This window comes from Xiphophorus couchianus, chromosome 1, assembly GCF_001444195.1.
Source record: "Xiphophorus couchianus chromosome 1, X_couchianus-1.0, whole genome shotgun sequence".
Classification (NCBI taxonomy): Eukaryota; Metazoa; Chordata; class Actinopteri; order Cyprinodontiformes; family Poeciliidae; genus Xiphophorus; species Xiphophorus couchianus.
Genome location: NC_040228.1, coordinates 16,316,199 through 16,340,996, shown reverse-complemented (window position 1 = coordinate 16,340,996; position 24,798 = coordinate 16,316,199). Strand labels below are relative to the sequence as shown.

General features: G+C 39.1%; 2 protein-coding genes and 1 long non-coding RNA gene across 15 annotated transcripts in view; 2 read left to right on the top strand and 1 right to left on the bottom strand.

Annotated features, from left to right (window-relative positions):
- The window catches only part of nav1a (neuron navigator 1a), an 85,043-nt gene extending 73,253 nt beyond the window's left edge, over positions 1–11,790 (top strand). For 8 of the 11 annotated variants that reach the window (XM_028025340.1, XM_028025424.1, XM_028025660.1 and 5 more), the window contains 17 exons: positions 1,393–1,476; positions 3,203–3,311; positions 3,412–3,533; positions 3,698–3,706; positions 4,607–4,791; positions 4,875–5,037; positions 5,134–5,332; positions 5,419–5,507; positions 5,601–5,699; positions 5,794–5,965; positions 6,825–7,090; positions 7,202–7,353; positions 7,444–7,515; positions 7,600–7,811; positions 7,919–8,037; positions 8,133–8,321; positions 9,413–11,790. In XM_028025340.1, coding sequence (XP_027881141.1) covers positions 1,393–1,476; positions 3,203–3,311; positions 3,412–3,533; positions 3,698–3,706; positions 4,607–4,791; positions 4,875–5,037; positions 5,134–5,332; positions 5,419–5,507; positions 5,601–5,699; positions 5,794–5,965; positions 6,825–7,090; positions 7,202–7,353; positions 7,444–7,515; positions 7,600–7,811; positions 7,919–8,037; positions 8,133–8,321; positions 9,413–9,508 — 2,337 coding nt within the window. In that variant the 3' untranslated portion in view covers positions 9,509–11,790. The remainder of the gene's footprint in view (positions 1–1,392; positions 1,477–3,202; positions 3,312–3,411; positions 3,534–3,697; positions 3,707–4,606; positions 4,792–4,874; positions 5,038–5,133; positions 5,333–5,418; positions 5,508–5,600; positions 5,700–5,793; positions 5,966–6,824; positions 7,091–7,201; positions 7,354–7,443; positions 7,516–7,599; positions 7,812–7,918; positions 8,038–8,132; positions 8,322–9,412) is intronic. The other 3 variants (XM_028025798.1, XM_028025579.1, XM_028025511.1) reach the window with 2 other exon arrangements.
- On the bottom strand, positions 216–1,385 carry LOC114154132 (uncharacterized). Its single transcript, XR_003597503.1, has 2 exons — positions 925–1,385; positions 216–832 (listed from the first exon to the last, which is right to left on the bottom strand). It is a non-coding gene; the product is annotated as an uncharacterized LOC114154132 (long non-coding RNA).
- A 985-nt stretch (positions 11,791–12,775) lies between the features above and the next one.
- mybpha (myosin binding protein Ha) lies at positions 12,776–24,666 on the top strand. Of its 3 annotated transcripts, none has more exons than XM_028028458.1 (14): positions 12,776–13,008; positions 13,704–13,763; positions 13,953–14,018; positions 14,810–14,944; positions 15,346–15,513; positions 18,926–19,014; positions 19,099–19,294; positions 19,582–19,721; positions 19,836–19,995; positions 20,790–20,926; positions 22,986–23,172; positions 23,291–23,337; positions 24,129–24,165; positions 24,337–24,666. In XM_028028458.1, the coding sequence occupies exons 1-12, from the start codon at positions 12,813–12,815 to the stop codon at positions 23,317–23,319; spliced, it is 1,563 nt and encodes a 520-aa protein (XP_027884259.1). In that variant the 5' UTR covers positions 12,776–12,812; the 3' UTR covers positions 23,320–23,337; positions 24,129–24,165; positions 24,337–24,666. The 3 variants fall into 3 exon arrangements, with proteins under 3 accessions (XP_027884259.1, XP_027884338.1, XP_027884419.1); XM_028028537.1 differs by having other exon boundaries at positions 23,291–23,340; positions 24,131–24,165; XM_028028618.1 differs by lacking the exon at positions 13,704–13,763.
- Positions 24,667–24,798: the final 132 nt, after the last annotated feature.

Genomic DNA, 24,798 nt, shown 5'->3' with positions numbered 1-24,798 from the left:
GTCATCCCTGTTAAAGTTGAGTAATAAAAGCCTTTTTTTATCAGTTTTTTTTTCTACATAAAATAAACCGGGGTGCCTGCCCAGCTTAGTTTGTGGCGGTTCTGCTAGTTTTAGTGTCCTAGCTAATAGGTAATGTAGATATTGGCAAGATTATGTTAATAAATATCTTGTTTAGCAATTTTCTAATGTATGATATTACATCTGCTTCACTTTTCCTTATCTTTGACAAGTGTCTGCTATCTTGGCTTTATTCAAAATGGCAAGTTAGGATTTTGAAAAAAAATAAAATAAAATATTGTATTTGAATTATCAAAGGAGACCGTAACAATTATGCCTAATGAATGAATGCACTCTAGTTGAAGGTTGGATTTTTATTATTATTTTTTTTTTTGCATTTTTGTCAGAGTAAGCTACTGCTATAAAAAAATAAGTTTACCGTATTTGAAGTGTTTTTCACCGTTTTTACATTGGTGCCAATATTTGTGGACGACAGCTCACTTTCCCTATACTCACAACTGAATTTTACTATATTTATCTAACTTTTATTCATTTATTTATTTGCACATTTTTTGCTGTCTTAGAATTGTGGGCATATTTTTATTTTATTTAATTTCCTGTATTTATTTTTACTCAAATTAGATGTTCATTTATTTTTGTTATTTTTTGCACAGTCTCTGGACTTTATGTTTGGGTTTTTTGGTTTTATATGTATGTTCATTTATGTATTTTTTTATTATTAAGATATACAACTGTATCATTTAATATTATTCTTTTATTTAATTTATTTGTTTGTTGTTGATTGGGAGTGTGTTTGACACCTGATGATGCTTAGCTCCACAGCACATTTGCACATCTGGTTCCTTTATTCTTTAACACCGTCTAATAAGGTTGTTTCTGTCTAATAAGGTTGTTTAAGGTGCAGACTATGAGCACCTCAGTCTGTGCTCCGACATTAGGCATAGCTTTGTACAAAACATGAGTCATCTACGCCTTTCTTTGAGATATGGATAGACCTTGTTAAAGCCAGGACAAATGCTTCAAACACAGAATTGTGATGAATTGGATAAATGAGATGACTCATTTTATTATTTTTGCTAGCCTTGTGTTCCAGAGAAGAACATAATTTTCTCTCCTTTGCTAGACCATAAAGGAAGAGATTAGAAAAGAGGTGGATATTGCAAAATGCCATCCTGTTCAACCTTTGTGTCCTTTAACGATTTAAAGGAAAGCAATCTAGCTGAACCTATTCCTCTTTGGTAGTGATAATGTCTAAATTATGTTCTGCCATTTTAGACCTAAAAATGGACTCTGTACAAATATCCTCTCTGAGACAACTACTTAAAAATGTAAAAAAAAGAAAAAAAACTATTGTTTTTCATCTTTTGTGAACAGGCAAACCTAGTGGCTGCCTTCGAGCAAAGCCTGGCCCTGATGACAGCTCGGTTGCAGAGTCTGTCGATAAGCCACGAACAAAAGGTACCATTCCAGCTGCACTTTCAAACTCAAACACACACAAAACAGATTCCATCCAGATTCCAACACTACACTTATCTAAAGAGCAGTAAGCTTAACGAGCCGAAGCTCAGTGAGGCGACTTTGATCACAGCCTGCAGCAGGAGCTAAATGTGGATTAGAGGCCGGGCAACCGGGACCAAATAGTATGGAAGAAAGATGTGGAAAACGAATAAAAAAGCATTTTACGTTGAACTAACAAGCATGCATGTGCACCTGCAGCTCCAGCCCTTCACTCTTGTGTCTAGTTTTGGTGTAAATGAACTCGTCACTGCCTGAGGCTGTGCTTGATATAAGGGGATGCATGAGGAGTCTCTCGGAGATCATCACGCCTTGCTGCTCCTTCTGAAAGTCCAGTCTGTACCGGACCAGAAAAGTCTTTGTTGTAAGTGCCAGTGCAGTGACCTGTGCAGATCAGCCTGGAGCTCAGCACCGTCTAACCTTGAGATGGGCCGTGTGGCTCCACTGAGAGCAAAGAGCTATCAGCTTTAGAAGAAAACAAGCAGAGCAGAAACACTCAGTTCATCTGGAGTCGCTGTCTGAAACTTTTGGGGAAGATTACACACAGTCTCATCATGGTTGTCTGACTATTTCAGTGTCAGTGTGAGCATTGCTTATATTAGCACATTAAACTACCTCTCTGAATTTAAGCAACAGAAGTTACACCAAAATGCTGCAATGTTGCGACAAAACTAAATGTAATATTTAGTACTTTGCAAAATGTAAAAAAATAAAATAAAGAAAACAGTGAGAAATCAGTTGGACCAAATAAAACTAATGAGTAACATTAAAATATTTAATATATATAATAACAGAGTACAAAAAAATAAAACATAAAATTAAATATAAAAAACATACATCACATTTCCCAAGAAAAAAAAAACCTGACAAAAAGAAAAAAGTGGCAAGCTCAAATAATTGCATTTCATATAAACATAAAGTTGGACTACAGCAGAAAAATAATATAATTATTATAATAAAAATAATTTCAACCATTGACGCTACAATGTTCTCTAAATGTACATCACATCACTACAACAAAAATAATAGCACATATGTACTAAGTTAGAATAAAGCAGTTTTTTAATAATATAACAAATTAATAAAAGGTTGAATAAAATGCAAAAATAAATTAACAATAATTTTTCTTTAAGGGGTAACAGAAAATTTTATGATTAAAAAATTTAGTACTTAGGTGGATTCTTTAAAGCTGTACCTTTATTTTCTCACCTTTCAAAAGCTACATATCATCTCCAATGCAATTTTGAAAAGTTTGAGGTTGTGATTCCTTGCAGTGAAGGAGAATGGGGAATCTTTTAAAGAGGTAAACACCATGATGACAGTAGACTCACTTCTAAAAAATATATGAAATTCATGTGTCTGAAATTTTCCCACTGAGAATCTCAAGGGAGAAAACTGCATTAGATTCTACGAGGTTGAGATTTTTAATGAAAACATTTAAATTAAATTTTTTCCAGTACTTCTGCATAGCTCCACTGATTTGGCACTTTGTCATTCAGAACACAGATAAAACAAAAATCTGTTGGTGTTTGACTCTTGCACATTCAGACAACTTTGTTAATCCTCATTGGTAATTTATTTATAGTCCACAATTTAATATATTCACCTCTAACATGCATCCACTAACTAAGATTGTAAATTAATTTTGTCCCATGAAATATTTGTGCAGGACTCAGAGCTGGTGGAGATGCGGGAGACTATCGAAGCCCTGAAGACCAGGAATGAAGAAGCACAGGCCGTCATCCACGGAGCCTTAAACAACCAAGATAACATGAAAGGTTTGTAGATCAACCAGGCAGTCGCTCCATGAATGCATTTCTCCCTCCTCCTCCTCCTCCTCAAACTGTTGTGACTAATTTGAAGCTTCCTTTCTTTCAGACCTTCGCATCCGACGTCAGAACTCATGTGAGAGCATCTCCAGTCTGAACAGCTTGACCAGCATGTCGAGTGTGGGCAGCTTGAAAGATCAAGACGCAAAGAAGAAGAAAAAGAAGAGCTGGGTAAGAATGAGTGGGACTCCAAAAGTGGTGTTTTTTTTTAAAACACAGCTTGTTTTATTTTTTTTGGCTAACTTCATCCTCTATATAAAAAAAAAAACAAAAACGCATGGGTGATGTATGACCACTGTCTCCCTCCTTTGTGTTGTGTTATTTGGCTGTTTCAGGTTTTTGAGGTAAGTGTCGTCACTGCGTAATCATACAACTCTTATAATTTCCATCCACACAGCATGATGGGTCGTCTGAACTACAGTCCTTTCACCTCTGCTGAATGACTTGCTGCTCTGCTGATTAATGCTGCCTGATCTTCAACTGTTTTATTAAATTGATGGCTATGAATCAGTCATGAGAGGCAAGCAGCAGACATGATGTGCCGTTAAAATAATTAACCACTGCTCAGTTGACTGTCATTAGATGTGTTTAAGTGTGTTTCTCCTCATTTACATGATTAACTTGTATTGTGTTCTTCAGGATAAATGTGAGAAGTTATTAATTTGACCAACATGAAAATTATGTTTAGTTACTCAGCACTTTGCTTGTAAAATTAAACAAAAGAATTAAGGGAATAGTTTGTCATTTTAGAGAAATGGGTTTCCTTTTGAATTTATCTAAGATGCTCAAAGCAGTTAATTAATCAAATCAATCTATTTTCTGTTTTAGAATTAAAAGTGTAAAACAAATACAGTATCTGTTTGAGAACTGGACGTTGTGAAAATGTTTACTGCCCCCTACTGTTTCCCCTGAAACATACAATTACACAACTATTAAAAACTAAGGCGTTAACAAATTGAAAATACAAGCACAGCTGAGTTTGGAAACTTTACTCACTGTTATTTTTTAACTCAAAGATTTTTTTTTCTAGAAAAAAAAATATTTCTAAATATACATAAGGCCAGTGGGAAAATATTAATGTCTGGGTTACATACAGTACATGTGGGGTTTCCCACTGCAGCATCTGAAAAATGACAAACTTTTCCCTTAATGTGAAGCATGTCTGTATTTATTTAACTCTTACCTATTAAATGACGATTCCTGTCTGATTGACTTTCTGTGTCTGCTTTCATGTGTCTATGCAGCTGAGGAGCTCCTTCAACAAGGCCTTTAGTATCAAAAAAGGCTCCAAAACCTACTCAGACATCGAGGAAATCGCCACCCCAGACTCCTCAGCTCCCAACTCGCCAAAGATGGCTCATGAGGGAGGAGAAGTGGATGAGGACCTGCCTTCGTCCCTGAAAATGTCAGCATCTACTACGTCTTCCATGTAAGTAGACAAACGGATTTGAAACAATAAAAAAATTGCCTCTGTGGGTTTCTGGTTATGATGTTCCTCTGGTTATTTTGTAGGATCATGGAAACAGTGGAAGAGGGAGACAATGGTGAAAAAGCGGTATCAGAGTTACGGTCTGAACTCTGGGAGAAAGAGAGGAAGCTGACAGATATCCGTCTGGAGGCCTTAAGTTCTGCCCATCAGCTGGAGCAGCTCCGAGAAGCCATGAACAACATGCAGGTTTGTGTTCATTTTCAGTTCTATACACCCATAAATTCTGCTGGTTAATTTTTTTTGAATGGTTTGAATTTAAAACTTAATGTATTTGTGCTCTAGTCCACTGTGGACAACCTAAAGGCAGAAAACGACCACTTGAAAACAGGAAGTCAGTTCCCTCTCTCTAGCCCGGGTCCCACCTCCTCCACCTCTCAGCCGTCGGGCCTGGCTTCTCTCCTGGGGCCTTCTGGGAATCCGCCAATGAGCTTGTCCCTCACCAAGTCTTTCAGCCTAAGCTTAAATGATTGTAAAGCTCCAGGTAAAGAATAAATGAAACCCCAGTCAACATTTAGCTCCTGCAATTTCGTTGATAATTTAATATAATTGCTTGCTTCTTTCTTTCAGAAGTGTCTTCTTGTGACTTGCTAAGTACGTCGTCTCAGCATGACGAGGTCTGCGCAAAAGTCCTGGTTCGCACCGGAGATCAAATGGAGGTAAATTCATAAAAACCCTTCCAACAGCAACAAACACAGATATTATTGGGGTTTTTATTTCAGAGCAATCTGTTCTCTCTTCTGCGCCTGTAGGACAGGAAACAGCTGCAGGAATTCTGCCTGGGCTCAGTGACAATCAGCCAACGAACTGACTGGACCTGCCTTGACTCCCTCATTGCTAAGACCTTTCAAGTGAGTCTAATTTAGCATTTTGCTCGATATTCAACCAAGGGTTTTGCTCTTTGATGTAGCTCAGTATTAATAGTGACATTCTTTTGTTGTTCAGGACTACTTGAGTCAAGTGGACCCGATGGGAAGCCTGGGTTTGACCTGCGACTCTCTGCACATGTACCAGCTGAACCAAGGAGTTCAGAGGACAGTAGGGGGGGACAGGCCTCGGGACTTGCCCCATCAATGCCTTGGCAGTGGCCCATTTCAAATTTTTGCAACTTTGAAAGGTGAGCAGTACATGTTCTCTGGTTAATTTATTTATTTTCTTTTAAATATGGACAAAGACATTTTACAAATAATTGTAATGGCTCACTACCGGGCCAAAACAACTGATTAGTTTAATTGCGATGAATCAATTATTAAAACAATCGTCAACTGATTTAGTAGTTGATTAATTGTTTAGTATACTGACTAATTGATGTAAGGACAAAATATTCAGTAACAGCAGGAATTAAGCCAAAACCGTGGAAAAAATATGTACATATTTTATTTGAAAAAAAAAAAAAAATACAATAAATAAAATAAAAATCATTGTCTGTAAATTTGTTCTACCCAAAACTTCTCCAGTTTCATAGTTTTAATTTCACCTGGTTAAAATTTGGTAAAAAAGGAAAAGAAATATCCCAGTAAGCAGATTTCACAATCTCCCATTAAGCACATCCATTTATTAATTGGTTAATCCAAATAAATAGATCAGTTCTAACCTGTATTGATAAATAAAGCAGAAAGGGCTGAGCTTTTAATATGTTGATGTTAGAAGTATCTTTTTTTGGCTTCAGATGTATCCTTTGCTACAGATGATCAAAAGATGATCATTTGAGACAATGAAATGTTTACTTTATTTATTTATTTATTTAAAAAACTGTTGAATTATTTGTGTATTTGTATGTTTTATGTATTCCTAGTATTGTATAAAATAAGCTTAAGTGGATAAATGAAAAATCTACAGAATGTGCCAATTCTTTTAGCGTCAGAATAATCCTCATTTTATTTTAGTAAAATAATCCACAGTTGCTGCCATTCACCGTTTCAATCAGTTTTACGGTAAATGTAAAAACTTCTAAAACTCCAAGTGTTCCTTTCTAGGTCTGAGAGAAAAAAGTGTTGATTCGCTGGTGTTTGAGACTCTGATACCGAAGCCCATGATGCTGCACTACATCAGTCTGCTAATGAAGCACAGACGCCTGGTCCTGTCTGGACCTAGCGGGACAGGAAAGACATATCTGGCCCAGCATCTGGCCCACTACCTCCTGCAGCTCAGCCAGATCGACACATCGGACAGCGACCATGAGTCGTGTGTGTTGGGTCGCTGTGCTGCTGTCACCTTCAACATGCACCGGCAGTCGCAGAAGGTAAAGCACAACTCTGAGCTATTTTTAACAGCTACTCTCACCACAAAATACACACGTTAGCTTGTTGTTATCGTCTTACTTGAGAAAAGTCGCATTTCCTCACATTTGCAGGATTTGCAGTTGTACCTGTCAAATCTGGCAAATCAGATTGACAGAGAGAGTGGAGGGGAGGTGCCATTGGTTGTTATCATAGATGATATTAGCGATTCAGCGGCCATCACTGAGCTCGTCAACGGAGCCCTCACTTGCAAGTATCACAAATGGTAGGTGCTCGGTTTATTGGATGTAGGATGTTACCAAAGAGTGACGCTGTTTGCTAAAAGTTAAACTTCTCATCTCGGATTGTGTCTTAGTCCTTACATTATTGGAACAACCAATCAACCTGTGAGGATGACCTCCAATCATGGCCTGCACCTTAGCTTCAGGTAAGCACATGAAATTCACAATATCGCCTCTGGATTTCTGACAGCATGGGCTGCAAAATAAGCGTGTTTTAAAAATTGCAATAGGATGGTTACGTTCTCCAATAATGTGGAGCCGGCCAATGGGTTCCTGCTGAGGTATCTGCACCGTAAAGCCGTGGAGACCCACCAGGAGGAGGTGGGTCAAGTGGACCCAACGCACCGCCAGACGCTTCTACGTATCCTCGACTGGATCCCTCAGCTCTGGTACCACCTGCACGCCTTCTTGGAGAAACACAGCACCTCAGACTTTCTCATAGGTGAGACATGGTATTTGCTGGGTAAACCGGACCTGGTTTTGGGGAAGTTTTGTGGTTTTATTGAGAAGGATTAGCAGGAGTTTAACTAGACGCATTGCCTCCTGCAGGTCCCTGCTTCTTCCTGTCATGCCCAGTGTCAGTAGCAGAGTTCAGGCAGTGGTTCATTGACCTGTGGAACCACTCCATCATACCGTACCTCCAAGAGGGAGCCAAAGACGGCATCAAGGTGAGCAAACACTGACTTCCCAAGTGTAAAACTTGCTGTATAGATGTGTAAAAATACAATTCCTACAACAGTCTGTTCTCTGTCTGTTCTCCAAGGTGCATGGTCAGAAAGCAGTGTGGGAGGACCCAGTGGAGTGGGTGAGAGGCACTCTGCCATGGCCAAATGCACAGCAGGACCAGGCCAGGCTCTTTCACCTCCCTCCTCCCAGCATCGGGCTGCCCAATGAGGAGAAGAAGCCCCCCAAAGATACACCTCCACCCAGCACACTGGAGTCAGACCCTCTGGTGAGTTAACAGTCCTTACTACTGGTATAATTACTCATTTATTATTTTAGAGACAGGTAAGCCCAAAGGACACGTAACCCTGGCAGGTTTGGATTCATAAGTTTAACCTAACCTTGAAGATAGGCATCTCTCAAAATATGACAATGTAAAAGCAAAATAAAATATAGAAAAAAACTGGTTTTATTTATATTTTATGAAAAATGGCATGTCAAAAATGACATAAAAATGAGCAAAAATAAATGTCTTATTGTCACAACCAAAGCTTACTATTACTTCCCGTCAGTAGAAACATGCCAGTAAAATGAATATAAAATTATAACCTTACTGTAACAAATAAATCTGCCGGTGAAAATGAATAATTTGTAATCTGGTTGGTGATCTGCAGGTCAAATACTGAAAAACTAGGATTGTTTTTTTTTCCTGGTTTATTGAATGCATAAAAATGTAGAACTCCTACTATTTTACATCAATAAATCAGCAATAATCATGTACTGCACTAAGAATTGAAACTGTTATAGCTGCACAGGAGAACAAATAACAAATTAAGTCCATTAGATTAGAGTGGGATGTTACTGAAGTTGATGACGGAAGCAAATGACCCAATCCTTTTAGCAACATAACCTTTAAAGTATAAACTGGGACGATCTTGTTCCTTCATCAAACCTTTGACCTTTCTGTCAAATAACTTTAAGCAAAAAAAAAAAAGTTCTTTAAAAATAATTAGAGTAAATTATTTGCATCTACGGTGGTTGCTTTAAAGAATAGACAGTGTTTACATGTTGATGTTATTTTGTAGAAAGTTCAATGTGGCTTGAAGAAATAGTGAGGACAGTCGCACACTTTCTCACAGCTTGCGCATTAATTGAAGGTGCTTAACAATTATCTTTTCACAAAGCCCTTAACCAAACTGGTTAGTCAAAGGCTCCATGCAAGATTCCTTATAGATACAGACGAGGAACTAACAAGTCATATCTCCTAGTCAAATGCTTAAGAAATATTTCAAGATGAATTTTACACATTCAAAAGTAAATTTTTGAAAACAACCTTGTTGACTGACGCTTTGATTTTCTCAACCTGCTCTTGCCTCCCAGATGGCCATGTTGCTGAAGCTTCAGGAGTCTGCCAACTATATCGAGTCTCCAGAGAGAGAAGGCTGCCTGGATCCCAGTCTGCAGACTACACTCTGAGCCGATGGGAGCGGGGATCAAAGGAGAGTTTAAAGGACTCTGGAGTGAATATTATAGTGTGCTCAGTGAGCAGCTTCAAAGCTAACTGTAAAGAGGGGGAGTTATGAACTAAGGGTTTTCTCTGCCCTGCTTCCGAGGGACCTGGAATACAAACCGATGTCAGAAGGAAAATGTGATGATCAAACATGGTTCTTCCTCTTGCCTCTGTGTCCCAGACTGGGTTTTTGTTTTATCTGCAAGTGCATGGTGAAAGGAAATGTTATGATGCAAAATATTACCTGTAATCCTAACCATCAAGACTCATTTGTTCCCTTTTAATTCTGTTGAAACGACCGTATTTTTTTTACAGCCACTGGTGCTCACAGGTTTTTGTTGAAGGCAGGCACTTCATTTCAGCCGACTGTGTTAGCGGCTCCCCCCGTGAGTTGGACCATCACTGGACATAAGGCCAAAATGCACTTTATTTTCTACTTGTGAAAATGGGACTTGAGAGAGAGCTTTGTCAGTGAATGTGGTGAAAGAGGGGTTGCTGGTATAGCCAAAAAGTGCAGTTCATGGATAAATCCTGCAGATGGCAGCCTCTGCCAGGTTCTGCCTCGATGGTGTACTTTGTCCTTGCAAAGGTGCTCACCAGATTACAACACACGTGAAAACGCATTTATGAACATAGCCTTGAATGTTTCTCTTGTTTTTTATTTCAATTTTATTTTATTTTATTTTTTTAAATTTTCTCGCTTACTGTTGATCAGTTTGCCAAGCTGTGGAGATGTAAGAGGAACGTGCATGGATGACTAATGACATGACTCTTCAAATAATCAGTGGCTTAAAGTTGGCAATTTCATATCCGCAGAAGTGAAACACGGATACAATAACGGCTTGTTGATCAAGTTTACCTTCTCTGACTATGCTTGCGTTGCAGTATGTTCTCTATTTAGATCACTTTAAAAACACAAAACTGTGTTGGAAAAAAAGAGAAAAAAATAGCTAAAGATGCCGATTTTGTAGGATTTTGTACTCTAGTCACCTTCATCCATCGCCTCACCTACTTTCTGAACAGACAACACACATTTAAAAATGAGAGCTAGTGACAGAAAGGTATTTTGTGTTTGTGACTTCTGGGTTATTGTTCACATATGATCTTACAAGGGGAAGTGGAGAGCAGCTGTTTAAACAAAAAAATGCATAAATAGTTTCCTTCCTCTTTTCATTTGTTTTTTATATCATGAGATTTCATCTGAACTCAAAAGGAAGTCTCCACACACGCACTAAGTTATGAGAATTAAGTTTGAAGCTTTTTGTAAATTTTTTTTTTTTTTTTGCACAAATTATGTTAGAAATTAGTATGTAACAGTATTTATTGCTCATATCTTGACTGTCATGAGATAAAGGATGGTGGAGGAGGAGAAGGAAAGTGCTGGTAATGGAGAACTATGTGCACCCCACCTCGACGCTGATGTACCTCAGACTGCCATATTCGGTCAACGTTCCTCTACTTCCCTTTGAAGGTGTAAAAGTAAAGACGTAATGCCTAAGTCTGTCTGTGCCTGAAATACAGTTTGACCTAAAGCTGCTCTCAAGCTACTTGCTACCACCCGAAGGCCTCGTTTTGGAGGAAACTCTGAACCTCTGAACCACTTTGATGTCACTGTAAAATGGTGACCTGATGTTTGGGTGCTTAGTGGCTTATTGACCTAGTGGATGAGCTGTTAGTGGACATGATAGGTATCAGCGTATGAGAATGTGTATCACGACTGGGCTATTTGTGTGCAATTTGACACAGTTTGACCCCAGAGACTGAGAGACTTGTGGCAAGTGGTGAGATGTGAGAATATTCCTATCATCCATTGGACCTACCACAATTTAACCGTATCATAGCAAAGAGTTTTGATAACTGGAAATCTTCCTCTTTTTTTGCCTTTTTTTTAACAACAGAAATGTCAGAAAAATCTTGTTGTTTTGCTTTTCTTAGAATATTTGTAAAGTTTTCTTTCTCTTTTGTATATGAATGACAACACTGTTGTGAACACTGTACATAGCCACTGCATCTGCGACAACAATCATTGAAGCGAAGAGAGATCAAAAGAAGAGCTTTGCCCGTTGATGCAGAAAATGAGCATCCTGTTTTTTTTTTTTTGTTTTGTTTTGTCTTCCTCCTGCAGGAAGAGCACTTGGATTAAAAGTGGACTTCATGAAATGTCATGTCTCTATAGTCGCATCAGATTCCATATGTCTATCTTTAAGCACTGGACATAATAAAGTCATGTCATTTTTCACACCCTTGACTGTTGGTTGGATGGCTGGACTTTATTACCCACTAGGGGGCATCACACATTTTTGACTGGTTATTTTATTATTATTATTATTATTTATTTTTTACTTTTTCCTATTGTTGTTTTTTGTTTGTTTTTTAGAATAAGATGCTAGGCCAGGTTTTCACTTGATTCACTGCATGTGTAGGATTCAAAAACTTTGAACATTTGTACTTTCATGCAGAAAAATAATAAACCAAACACACAGTTATGTTAACAGCCTCAAAATAATGTAACCGAACATAATAAAGCAACTATAAAGCAGTGCAAGTATATGAGAAAAACTAAATCAGGGGAAAAAAATTATGGGCCTTCCAGACGCGCACACCCACCATGTATTTGCTAATTGCTGCTGCCACTAGTTTGAAGGAACTGAGTGGAGAAAGCATAGGGAAAGGGTTTTCCCTATGCTTTCTGTGGCATAGGGAATACCACAGAAAGCATTCTGTGGCAATAAGAATAAGGAACTTTCTTTGCAGTTCCTTATTCTGTGAGCTCCAATAAGGAACTGCATAGAAATAGGTGGCGCTTTGTGAGAGCAAGTGTTTAGGCACCCCAATGGCTGCCACAGGAGGTTCAAGGATTTCTCAAACATGAATGAAAGACTCAAAACACAGGTATGTTTTTCATGCAGGAATAACGTGATATAAATCTCACAATAGTTGATTTTACATAATCAGAACTTTCAAACTTAAATAAAAACCTAGACTCAAAAAGGAGTATATATGTAGATGCATAAGGAACTGTATTTGAACTTGAGTTTAAATTTATTTTCTTGGTTTTATGCCGTAACCTTTACAGTCTCTTGTCTGGAAGGAGACCTGCAGAGATAAAGATGAGGCTGTGAAGAGGAGGTGGGTGAGGAGATGGGTGGAGTTATCCCACCACTGCTCCACCCCCCCCCCCCCGACCCCCACCCCACGTACTCTAAGTATATATACATTTCACCGAGGACTCCGTTCCACCCTCATACAGACTCTATCAGTGTATCACCAATGCCGAGTAAACCCGCACCTATGAAAAAGCCTCCAGCCAAAAAGGCTGCAGAGAAAGCACCTGAGCCTGCTCCGGAACCTGAACCCACCCCACCTGCTGAGGCTCCAGCCGAGCCAGCGCTTGCTGCAGCCGAGGGGGAAGCAGCCCCCGCTACCTCAGCTGATGACAGCCCTGCAGCTGAGGGAGCTGCTCCAGGTAAAACAGAAAAACGAAAAAAAAATCCTGCAACTGGAGGGAAGGGAAAGCCTTACAGTATTTATGTAGCTTAAAATATTTGAAAGTAATAATGCATTTTTGTTCAACTATATTGTGCAGCTTCTAAGATGTCAAAGGATCTGATCATTAATCTGAACATAGATTTGAACATTGCAACACAAAATACATGTGGTTTCGGTCAACATTTTGGGGGGTTTCACACAGTAAAATTTATTCATCTGTTTCTTGTTCTGCCACAATTCTCATCACCAAACCTCAGCGGTTATTCTTATCATTTGTGGGTTTAGTAGAATGAATTATGCAGAATTTGGTTGAGTTAAGCATCATTAAGCATCAGACTGATTGTAAGCATAAACTATAATGCAGAATGAATGATTACTGAAAGGACAACAAGACACACTGTGTGTCATATTTGTAACATTTTATAGTATTTCATTGTTGTGCACGTATCCAAAATCCCCCCTACTCATCTTTTAGAGAAATATTTTTTACAAAATGTCTATTCTTTTAGAAATTTACTGTGCTTTTATGGATTCAGCCATTTCTCTAATGCTCTCGCTGCTGCTTTGCTTCAATAGCTCCAGTCTTGGACAAATGACCAAGAAATTTTTTAAAGATTAAAACATGGAATAAATGTCACTAACTGGCTTTCCTGAATGGGATTTGAATGCTAGCTGCTGCTCCCATTGTTGAAGACAGTGCTATGCTTCCTGCTGCAGACGCTGCAACAGATGGTAAACATAAAATATAATCACCTTCATACGCAAAATATGCTTTGTGCAAGAAATAATGACGCAAATGGTTATGTTATTTGTGCTGCATTAAGTATACAAGTTTGACATCTAGAAGATTTAGAAAGCAGGCTAAGATCTCACTATGTGGAGTAGTGGTTGTTGGTAAACCTTTGGCTTGTTTAATTCCAGCTGCTCCAGCAGAAGCTGTTGCAGTTGAGGAACCCCCTAAAGCCCCCACACCCCCTCCTCCTGCAGGTAACCTGACAATACCTGACAACTTGCTGTGCAACGAGTTTTATTACTTTTTTTTGTGTGTGTGTGTGTACTTCTCATTTTTAGTCCAGCTGTTGAATATTTTTAGTGGACTGATGCAATGAAAAACGGTCAAGTATGAAAAAAAAAAAAAAAAACTCGAAGGATTGATGTCTATACAGTATATAACAGAGAATTCAACAAAAGAGGCAATATTAAATTTTATTGTTAGAAACTTTGCTCCTTTTTTTTAGGTTATTCTTTGTCAAATGTGGTATGATCTTACAAATATATCATTATATTTTACCTCTAAAGCTCTTTGGTACATTCAATTCAATTAAATTCAACTCAATTCAGTCTTGACACTTTATTGCCAAAAGTACTGTGTCCCATTCCTGTTTATTTATTTCAGCTGCTTCAATCATTTCTGTGATCATAGGTATGTAAAGGCAAGTAGAGTACTTTTGCAAACATTTGTGAAAGACAGGGTTGCTCTTGGGAGCTCACTGAAATCCAGAGTAGCACCAACATAATGAATCCGACTAATCAACCCAAACCCCTTCACACAACCACTTAATGACTGCTGTCATTAAGTGGTTGTGAAACCTGATAGGTTCCTGGGCAACAAGTTCAGTCGTCTGATTTATTGGCTATTAAATATCCCACCACCATCAACTGTGACTTTATAACAAGGTGGAAACAAATGGGAATGACAGCAAAACATGTCGTGAAAACTGGAAAATTACTCCCTAATGCTTGCGTTTTTGTCTTTCTAATCCACTCATGCCGTACAGTCCCCAGCAGCGCTCCCCTGGATGTGGCTGTAGATGACGTGAATGACACCAGCCTCACCATCAAGTGGAAAACACCAGAGAATGTTGGTAGCTCCGGCTTGAGTGGATACACTGTCGAGTACCGCAAGGATGGAAGTAAGTGTATAAAGAGCGTGTGTGTTTATGTGTGAGGCTGCACCTGTCCTCAGAGTGTCAGGAGGCAGATAGATTTGTCGGGCCCATACCGAATACGGCCGACATAAGTTGACCGGCTGTCGCTGTATCCTTTGACACTGCTTTTAGAAGTTGCCCGTTGGCTCAGATGACAGCATGCCGTCTAAGGTTTCATCGTGCTGGTTCTTACTGTACCTTCTCTTGGACAGGTTGTTTGCAGAATTGTGTCAACAGGTGATAAACTAATAAAAGTGTCCAATACATTTTCAGAAGGAGAACCCGATTTTTGAGGACATGTTCCAAACTGATTTTTTGATTCAATCATCACATAGGACTAAACGTGAAAATCAACCCAGTCTGACACAAAATATGTTCCTCTGTAGCAACAGACTGGATTGTAGCTAATGGGGAGCTGACCATGGCTGACTGCTACTGTGTCAGAAACCTGGCAACCGGAGACCTGCTGCATGTCCGCGTTGTGGCTGTAAACCCAGGTGGCCGCAGTGAACCTGGGCTGCTTCCAGAGCCGGTGCCTATCCGGGAGATTGGCGGTAAGTTGCTGTTAGGGTTACACAATTTACGGTGAAAGAACTTTATTTTTTTTTTTCATTTGAGTCTTTGCAGCTTCACATATGTTTATTCTATTAGAGAAGAAACGCTAGGTCAATTTTGCAGTTTATTTAAAAAAAAAAAAAAAAAAAGGTTTTCTTTTTTCTGGACACAATTGTGTCATTACAAAATATTTTTGCACACAGCCACTTTCTTAAGAATTTTCTTAGTGTTGAACTCATTTATAACTTTTCTGTTGAATTTCCTCTGATAGTTGTAGCTTATGACCTATTCTTAAAATACACCTGTTGCAAACAGAGAGGCGGAGGTGGTATGAAGTGCAGGCGTCTGATGGGTTGCACAGATGTAAAGACGTAAATCCTGCGGGTGCTGACAAGAGCTTTCATTGGTTGTAGATCAAACTGTCACTTGAATGTCTCCGAAAGCAACTGCATTTTTTATTGATAACGACACTTTTTAAAATTAATTTAATCAGTAGCAGCAAGCTATGATCATCATATCCGAAAGAATGAACATGGTGGGGGAAAAAAAGCTGGTAAAAAAAACAATTCATTTGGCTTTTTTTTTTTTTTTTTAAAGTGTCTTATGCCTTGATGTGTAAAAAGAAAATAAATAAAAAATCCAGATGTATTCAAAATGAACACAAATCGATGTGGATGTAAACATCATCCCTGTTGAAAGTGACAAGTGAAACTCCATCTGCCGAGCTGGGTGGCTGCCGTGGGGGGAGACTCTAGCTTTACGACGGCACTATCAGTCTCAAGGATGATTTATAGTCAGTCTCAGTCAGGCAAAGGAAAACATTTGGGTAATGAGCCTTTTGGCTGCCGTGCCATTCACCGACACGGCCTCGTCAGTGCAGATTCACAGCCAATTTATTTATGGGACTGCTGCTCTAGCTGTCCTTATAGCTCAGTTTGACTTAATGACATCATTCATGCAAAGTAAATAGATGCAGCCTATGTAACAGATGAGTTGTTTGTCTTTCTAGCAAAGGGTGGTCATCTGCAAAAAAAAAAAAAAATCTATATTGTTTTTCAGGATATTAAGATCAAATGAGAAGGTAATATTTTGCACAAGTGAAACATTTTATTGAAATAGGATTTGACTAAATCTCTGACTAAAATCTCCAATTAATCAACCTGTGTGTGTGTGTGTGTGTGTGTGTGTGTGTGTGTGTGTGTGTGTGTGTGTGTGTGTGTGTGTGTGTGTGTGTGAGGCCGTTTCAAACATTTCCTAAAATCTACATCAGAACTGAAAGGAAACGTGCGTATTTTTAAAAAGTGCTTACTTTGTAAGAGATGCGACTCTGAACTAGCAGAAGTGCTAATCTTTCCTCAGGTCTTTCCATTTCGCAGTGTGGTACGGTGATAAGGATCAGGACTTATATTGTATTTCATGTATTTCAGAACTCTCCAAGCTGTTCACTGTAGGTAAAAAATGTCCTTTAGAAAAGTTTTTTTTTTACTGTTATACAATATTAAAATATTTTCTTCCTCTCTCTCTCTCTATACATTGTATATGACTAACAATTGATATATCTATTGTGAGTCTATTCCTGAAAATAGACTCACAGCAATAGACTCTCCCAAAACATGCAAGGAATGTAAAACCTAAAGAATATTACAATTTTCCACTGTCATGTTTGAAAGCGCACAACTGATTGTTAAGATTGACAAGTGTCATTTGAGAACGGAGACTCCACTGTGGCATTTCGAGAGGGTGTCAAAATGTGTTGACCTGCCTAACTTATCCACTTTCAGAGACGGAGCTTTCCGTCCCGGGGCGTATTTCCTGGTCGTGGTTCAAACCACCGGGAACCCAGAGAAACCTCTGAGGGACACATACGGTCATCAAAACAAAAGCGTTGGCCAGTGGAGGGAAGCGAAACATGAGCCTAATTGATGGATTCTGGGTGGCTTGTCAGTGTTAATTTCAGCTCTTTGTTAGACACGCATTGACATGCACAGGCTGATGAAAACAGATTGTCCTACATTTGCAGAAAGCCGCCTCCAACATAGACACTTTATCCCCAGACAAAGACAGATTACACATTGTTTGTAGTCCAACCCGGCGGCCGGTAGATGTTGCAATGCTTCTGGGCATTGCTTTCAGGTTTGGTAATTAGCAGGGCTCAGTGCTTGAGCTGCATCTGGGGGCAGACCTGAGCTTCCTGAGAAATGATGGCTTCCGTCGCCAAATCCCAGCTTGATATGGTGACAAATGTAAGGATAAAGAGTGATGAGACGTGCGGGGTTGCCGACAGAGAACATGGGGCAGTGTGTTCTCAAAGGACATTTTGTGTTGACCTGTAGAAACAGCACAGGGTTTTATGTGTCATCTAAACCCATCAGGGTTTATAGGTATTTGCTACTTGTGCAGAATCATGTGAGGGATGCTCTTCCTGATCCTTGGCACCCAAACCTGAACAAATTAGCCAGCCTGGTAGCTGCGTAGATGTTGCACAAATTCCCACCCATGATGTCATTTCATCCCTGTCACAGTATCCAAATAAAAGTGCAACTGCACATGTTTTACTTCTATTTAGCTGCGACATTTGATCTCGCTGAGGAGTTAAACATTATGACGTCTTCTTGTCTTTGCACATAGTGTAGAGGAGAAGTGTGTGAGGGTTCAGCCAAGGTTTTCTTCTCACCAAAGCTATTTTGGGCTCTGCTGGATGAAAGGTCTTCCTCTTTTGCATCTCCTTGCCCAGATACAGTAGTTTTGATTAGCCATTCAGAAACTATATCACTCGGAAACGTTACTGTAACTTCATTCTGAGTGTGGAATTTCAATTCTTTTATCCTAAAACACAGGAAAAAAGCTTACAATTTCACCCTTTTTTCTATTTAAATTTACCATTAAAAAACGGTATTGTGAATTATGAAAAAAAAAAAAAAATCCAGATTTTATAGGATTTGTATATATGGTAAATTGGGACAGACTTTGTATGAGGTGTTTTATTTGGATTTGTATATTTCACAACATATCAAATAAAACTGGGAAAATTTCTCACAGCAATAGACTCCCCCAAAACATAAAAATAAATAAATAAACTTGAGCAATATTATGTTTTTTCACTGTCATGTTTGAAAGTAATTTGTTTTTATTTTTGTAAATATTAATTTTAATATCAAAACCTGACAGTAGCACACTCAGTCATTCTCCTGTGCGAGCTTTGTCTCACTATGTCTGGTCTATTTATGTCTCGTTGACTTGCCGTTTTGAGGCGACGTGGTCCCCACAGACCCGAAGAGGAAACACTAAACACATTCCAGCTTTCACAAAGAATACCAGTAATTCAAGACAATGCATAATATTTGAGTAGTTTGAAGCAGTATAAATAAACGGATAACCAGAAAAAAACCCATAGTTGTCTCAATTTTTCAGACAGACCCAAGATCCGCTTGCCTCGTTTGCTCAGATCCTGCTATGTAGGGAAAGTTGGACAGCAGATCAACCTGGTCCTCCCGTTTGTTGTAAGCTAGCAATTCATACTAAAGCTAACAGATCATACTAGGGCATAAAAGAGAGAGAGAAAAACTAAAGCCGTATTTTGTCAGGGGAAGCCCAAACCTGCAGTGTCATGGCTGAAGGATGGACAACCTTTGGACACCAAGAGGGTCAACATCAGGAACAGCGACAGGGACAGCATCATGTTCATCCGCAGTGCTCAGAGGGAGGACTCTGGCGTTTACGAGATGACACTGAAAGTGGAAAGCTTTGAAGACAAAACAACCATCACCCTTCAGATTGTAGGTCAGTCTTATGCTCTGTTTTACTTTGACAATCCCAGCGACCATTCACAGTAAAGACAGGAAATGCGTCGATGCAATTTTCTGACTAACTGTAGATGACCACGTTAATCTGCCTCATTGACTTGCACGTACAGTCTACTTCCGGCTGCTGCTGTTAAATAAAAAACCACATGTTAAAGATACACTTGACCTTTGACTCTTTGCTTCTTAAACCGGCTTATAAACTCTATAATACTTGACTGCGGTGTGCCCCGTCAATGTTTTACTGACCCTCATTTCTGTCCTCAGACCTCCCCGGTCCACCTGCTAGTGTTAAGCTAGTAGACGCATGGGGCTTCAATGCTGCCCTGGAATGGACTCCTCCAAAGGACAACGGCAACTCAGACATCACTGGATACACGGTCCAAAAGGCCGACAAGAAGACCGGGGTATGACTTCAGTAGAAGCATGTTGAAAGAGAAAAATTAATAGTTGCAAAGTTGAGTCTTATTTTACATGCACACCACTCTGAAGCAAACAACCTGCTATGTGTCCACGGACAGGAATGGTTCACGGTACTGGAGCACTACCATAGACTAACAGCCACCGTCTCAGACCTCATCATGGGTAACTCATACCTGTTCAGGGTGTTTTCCGAGAACCAAGTGGGGAGGAGTGAGAACGGTGCTGTTACCAAGACTGCAGCAACAATCCAGAAAACAGGTAACTTTATAGATGCATGTAGTATTTTCATGACTCTATGGAAGGGTTTTTATGTGGGTATAGCTTTACAGACAGGCATGCAGCACTTGCAGCTTTATTAATGAACAGCGGTTAGTCATCCAGAGTCTAAAGTGAGTACTTGAGGAGTGAAAATGACCTTGGCGCTGTTTTAAAATCTAAGTGGGTGCTTCTCTTGGGCGGTGTTCAAGTAAAACAGATTAATTTTTAGAGCCTGAAAAGCCATAAAGACCTCTGACAGAGCTGCATGTGCATATATAGGGATGTGTTTTACACCTAATCCTGTCAAGAAACTTTATTAGTTTGTCAATACCAGACTGTATGATGGATGTAGGTAGTGTTCATTGATGCTCTTCTCTGTTGTTGGAAAGCACACAGGATATCAACTTACTGCACTGTGCCATTCGGTTTGATACAGTCACTACTTTGTTTTGTAACTTATGTTGTGCTTAAGGAGAAAGAAATGACTGGCTGAGGCTCTTATTTGTCAAATTGATCTCTCAGTCTAGAATTGTTTTCCCTGTTTGGGTTTTTTCTGTTGTTATTAAATGTTAATAAAATAATCTTGCAGCACATGCTCTAATATGACTTAATACTAAATACTAGCCAGAATCTATTTGTGACCCATAAAGTTGTTTTGCATTTAAATTAGTGCTCTGTTTCTTATGTATTGTTGCTTGAAATTGATATTTAACCCGCATATTTTCTACAATGCATTAAAGTGTCCTTTGCCTATGCTATACAAAGATGCAATGATGGTTGTGTGTGTAACTTAGGCATTGTCTACAAACCTCCTGAGTACCAGGAACATGACTTCAATGAGGCACCAAAGTTTACCACGCCCCTCATCAACCGAGCTGCCACTGTGGGATACACTACCAAGCTGCTGTGCTCTGTTCGAGGATGCCCCAGGGTCAGTCATGTGTACTCATGAGTAAGAGGTTCATGGATGAGAGCTCTCCTTCATTCACAGATTTAGTAAAATCCTGGCTAAATGTTTGCTCCTTCTTCAAAGAATAATCAATCAAGTAATACTCTATGGAAAGAAACTGCCCTGTTTCATTTAAGCATTGTTGTACAACAGCAATTGCATCAAAATGTGCTATAATACACTCCTGTAGAGGTTTATTTTGAGCTCTTTGCAAAAACCCTCAGCTCACATTCAAGTTCTATTGCTTTAGCTCACAGGTGTCAAACTCCAGTCCTGGAGGGCCACTGCCCTGCAACTTTTAGATGTGCCTCTGCTGCACCACACCTGAATAGAATAATTAGCAAGGCTCTGGAGAACTGATCTACACAAGAAAGAGGTATTTAAGCCATTTCATTCCAGTGTTTTGTACCTGTGGCACATCTAAAAACTGCAGGACAGTGGCCCTTGAGGACTGGAGTTTGACGCCCCTGTATTAGCTGATGAAAACAGAGCTTTTACTTTATGTTGGAAAACATCCTTCTACATGCTGTTAGTTTGCTTACTTAATGCTATCTGTTAAGTCTGTTTGCATTTTTAAAATGTGACATCAGGCATTGGAAAAATAATATGTTGCGTTCAAGTGATGTAAGAAATCAGTAGCAGCTTCACAGCCTCCTTGCTTGGCGTCTGTCTGCTGAGTTTCTCCCATTTATGACGACTTGGACTTTAGTGTTTTTAGAGTGCAACAGAAGGTAACCGGATCATGTCCACTCTCCTGTGGAAATATGACCTTGGAGTTCTTTAGTTGTCAGCTTTGCAAATCAAACTGCACTGTAATTGGAGTTTTTTATATTTAACCTTTGCTTTGTGTAACTACTTTTATTTTCTGCCTTGGATCCTGCAGCCTGTTGAGCGCCGTTTGAGAAGGTACAGCAGAGAAGTATCTTCAGTATACTGATAAGATGTTCTGCTGTCTCTGATAGAGTTTTCACATATGGAGGAAGGGGTTACATTAGTGGCCCTAAGAGGAACACAAAGAGAAGACTGTGATAAGATATTATGTCTACATAGATGTCCTGCTTTTTCCCTGGAGGTCCTATTTTTACCTCCCGTTCAGACTGCAGCGTACTTCCCTTATCAGTGTTGATGACAGTTACTGTGCATCTGCTCTCATGGAGGTGGGAGAGACAGGTGTCTTTGGGTAATCAATTAGCTCTGCTATTTAAATGAGATTAAGTCGACATACATGTTTGGAGTTGTTTGAGATTGTACGTAGGCACAAATAGCACTTTGATCCATCTTTCTATTGTAGCCACATAGCAACAAATTTAGAATTACAATGAGAGTAGCAGTTGTACAGTACATTGGTCTACTTGAACTGATAACCACGCAGAAGAGAAAAATAAAATAAAACATGCACTGTGCATTGCAGAATTATTCATGCTCTTCGAACCTTTTTCATGAGCATTTCCTCACTTTCGAGCCACAAACTTCAGTGTATTTTATTAGAATTTTAGGTGATAGACTGACAGAAGTCAGTGTATAATTGTAAAATTTAAGAAAACTATCATGCATTTGGAAAACTATCTACTCTTTGTTTTGCAGAAGTTGTAGAATAATACTTGGCATGTAAACACTAAGCTAAAACAGACAGGCACAAACAATAAACACAGAAAAGCTATTTTCTGATGCACAGAAGATTAGGAAGTTCACTCCAGGGTCACACTCTTCCAGATGAAAAGAATGAACTTCTACAGCTTAATTTAAAATTTTGCTTTATACCTCACATTGGTAGAAATAGTGTGACCGAGTGTTTTATGATGAGATGTCAGGCAGATTGTTCATCATAGCATCATTGCAGGTTCCCAACATTATAATAATAAAGAAGCTTGGACATTGAAGAGGAATTAGTGGAAATGTTTTGCCAAAAAGCACAGATCCTCAAATAACTCAAAAGAGACACAGCTCATCGGCCTCAGACTGGTTAACTTAAAGGTAACCAGTCTGAATGCAGTGACAGAGAAATGAATGACAATCTTAATGTCTTCCATTTATTTTGAAGCCCAAGATCGAGTGGATGAAAAACCAAATGATCATTGGAAACGACCCCAAGTTTCGTCAGATTTCCAATCAGGGCATCTGCTCCCTGGAGATCCGCAAGCCCTGCAGCTTTGATGGTGGCGTGTACACCTGCAGAGCCAAGAACGCCCAGGGAGAAGCCATGGTCTCCTGCAAACTGGAGGTCAAACGTATGTGTTACAAAAAAAGTACATTCAAAATTTTCCGGACTTGTATTGTTGAAAAAACTCTAAATGTAAACTCGTTCATATCATATAACGGGCTTAAAGTTCATCTCTCTCCAAACAGAGGTTCTTCTTTCAGAGACTGGAAAATAAAAAGGGAAATAAGAAAAAAAGGTAAGGATTACAATAAAGAGGAAAATAAAAATAAGCATATACCACTGATAGAAACAGAACAGAAAAACAACTAGGTAAAGGTAAATTTCTAATGAATCCAAAGTAGTGATGCTTTTTATAATGCACTCTACATTTAACACGCTGCAAATTCAAAAGCAAAAAAAAATCAAGTTGGAATAAAAATAGCCTTTGAACTAGAAAATCATTTTCGTAAGAGATATACACCGTGATTGGAGAACAACAAAAGGGGCCGACTGAACGAGGCTGGAAATGTTCACACCACACCGCATATTAGGTTGTGTTTAGAAGTTCACAGCTTTCTTCTTGTGATTTGATCGCTGAGAGAAATCGTGTGTGATTCCAAACATAATCTGTCCCTGAAATACTGCAGTCACGTTAGAAAGTGTCAGGATGTGTATCCATTAGGAGTAGCCGTACACTGGAGGCAGCCTTAGAGGGACAAAGGTTTAGACGGGGAGCGCCTTCGAGTGTGAAGGCGTCAGTGATGTCAGAACAGCGATCCGCAGCTTCTAAAAATGACTCCAGATGATCTGGCACACAGCCCAACTCATCACATTACCATGAGTTAACAGGCTGAGTGGAGCGCAGCGAGAAGAAGGAAGAAGAGGCTAAGAGGGCAGAAACAGAACCAGATAATCCTCGGTGGGAAGCGCATGCTGGATCTGGCCTTCAGAAGTCCATATTCGTTTTAGCAGTACATTCTTATCTAAAGTGATCCTTAACACCTTGTGAACCCATTTAACTCATGTCTTTATTGTTTCTCCATCAGTAATTTCAATGAGCAGCAGATGCCTGGGTCTTAAGGTGAGTTTGAAGCATGCGTCTATTTTATACGTTAACAATCACATCATAGAACATCTCTTTCCTGAGGGAGAAAGAAAGCCAATGAATGGTTTAATGTCTGAAATCGTAGAACTTGAGAACTTTGGATCATTTTACTATTTCTTCACTATATTTATCTAATATTTCTTCCAGAGTGAAGTGAGTGAGTGAAGATACTGCAGATGGCTGTGCAGAAGCCCTTAGATAACGAAGACGGAGACAGAACAACATGCCAACATTCGTATATTTATATGTACACTAAACATCCGGACTGTCCCTCTTCTTATAAAGTGCAAGACAGACATACATTACAGCAATTCTTTCCATCTCATTTGGACAAACCTGTTTTTGACAGAAATGTATGCAAAACTTTATGTAAAGCTTTTTATCCAGCTCGTGTGTAGATTTAACAAGCAATAAAACAAAAACAGTTCATCAGATGCAATAACTCATGTTAATAAAACAAAGTGTATTTTATTACAACTCGTGTGGGATTCTTTATTTGTTTCAAAATAAATGTGTTGAATTGATCAATTTTGGCAGTTTGGCCACTTGTCCACACAGTCATAATCTACTAACACCTGGTTTAATGAATACGGTATTTCTGTGCTGGAA

What these genes read in the sequence shown, in the direction of transcription:
- mybpha (XM_028028458.1), top strand. Translation starts at nt 12,813, where the DNA reads ATGCCGAGTAAACCCGCACCTATGAAAAAGCCTCCAGCCAAAAAGGCT. An exon ending in AGGCCGACAAGAAGACCGGG is followed by an intron (nt 19,722 to 19,835) that starts GTATGACTTCAG and finishes GTCCACGGACAG; the next exon opens with GAATGGTTCACGGTACTGGA. An exon ending in AGCAACAATCCAGAAAACAG is followed by an intron (nt 19,996 to 20,789) that starts GTAACTTTATAG and finishes TGTGTAACTTAG; the next exon opens with GCATTGTCTACAAACCTCCT.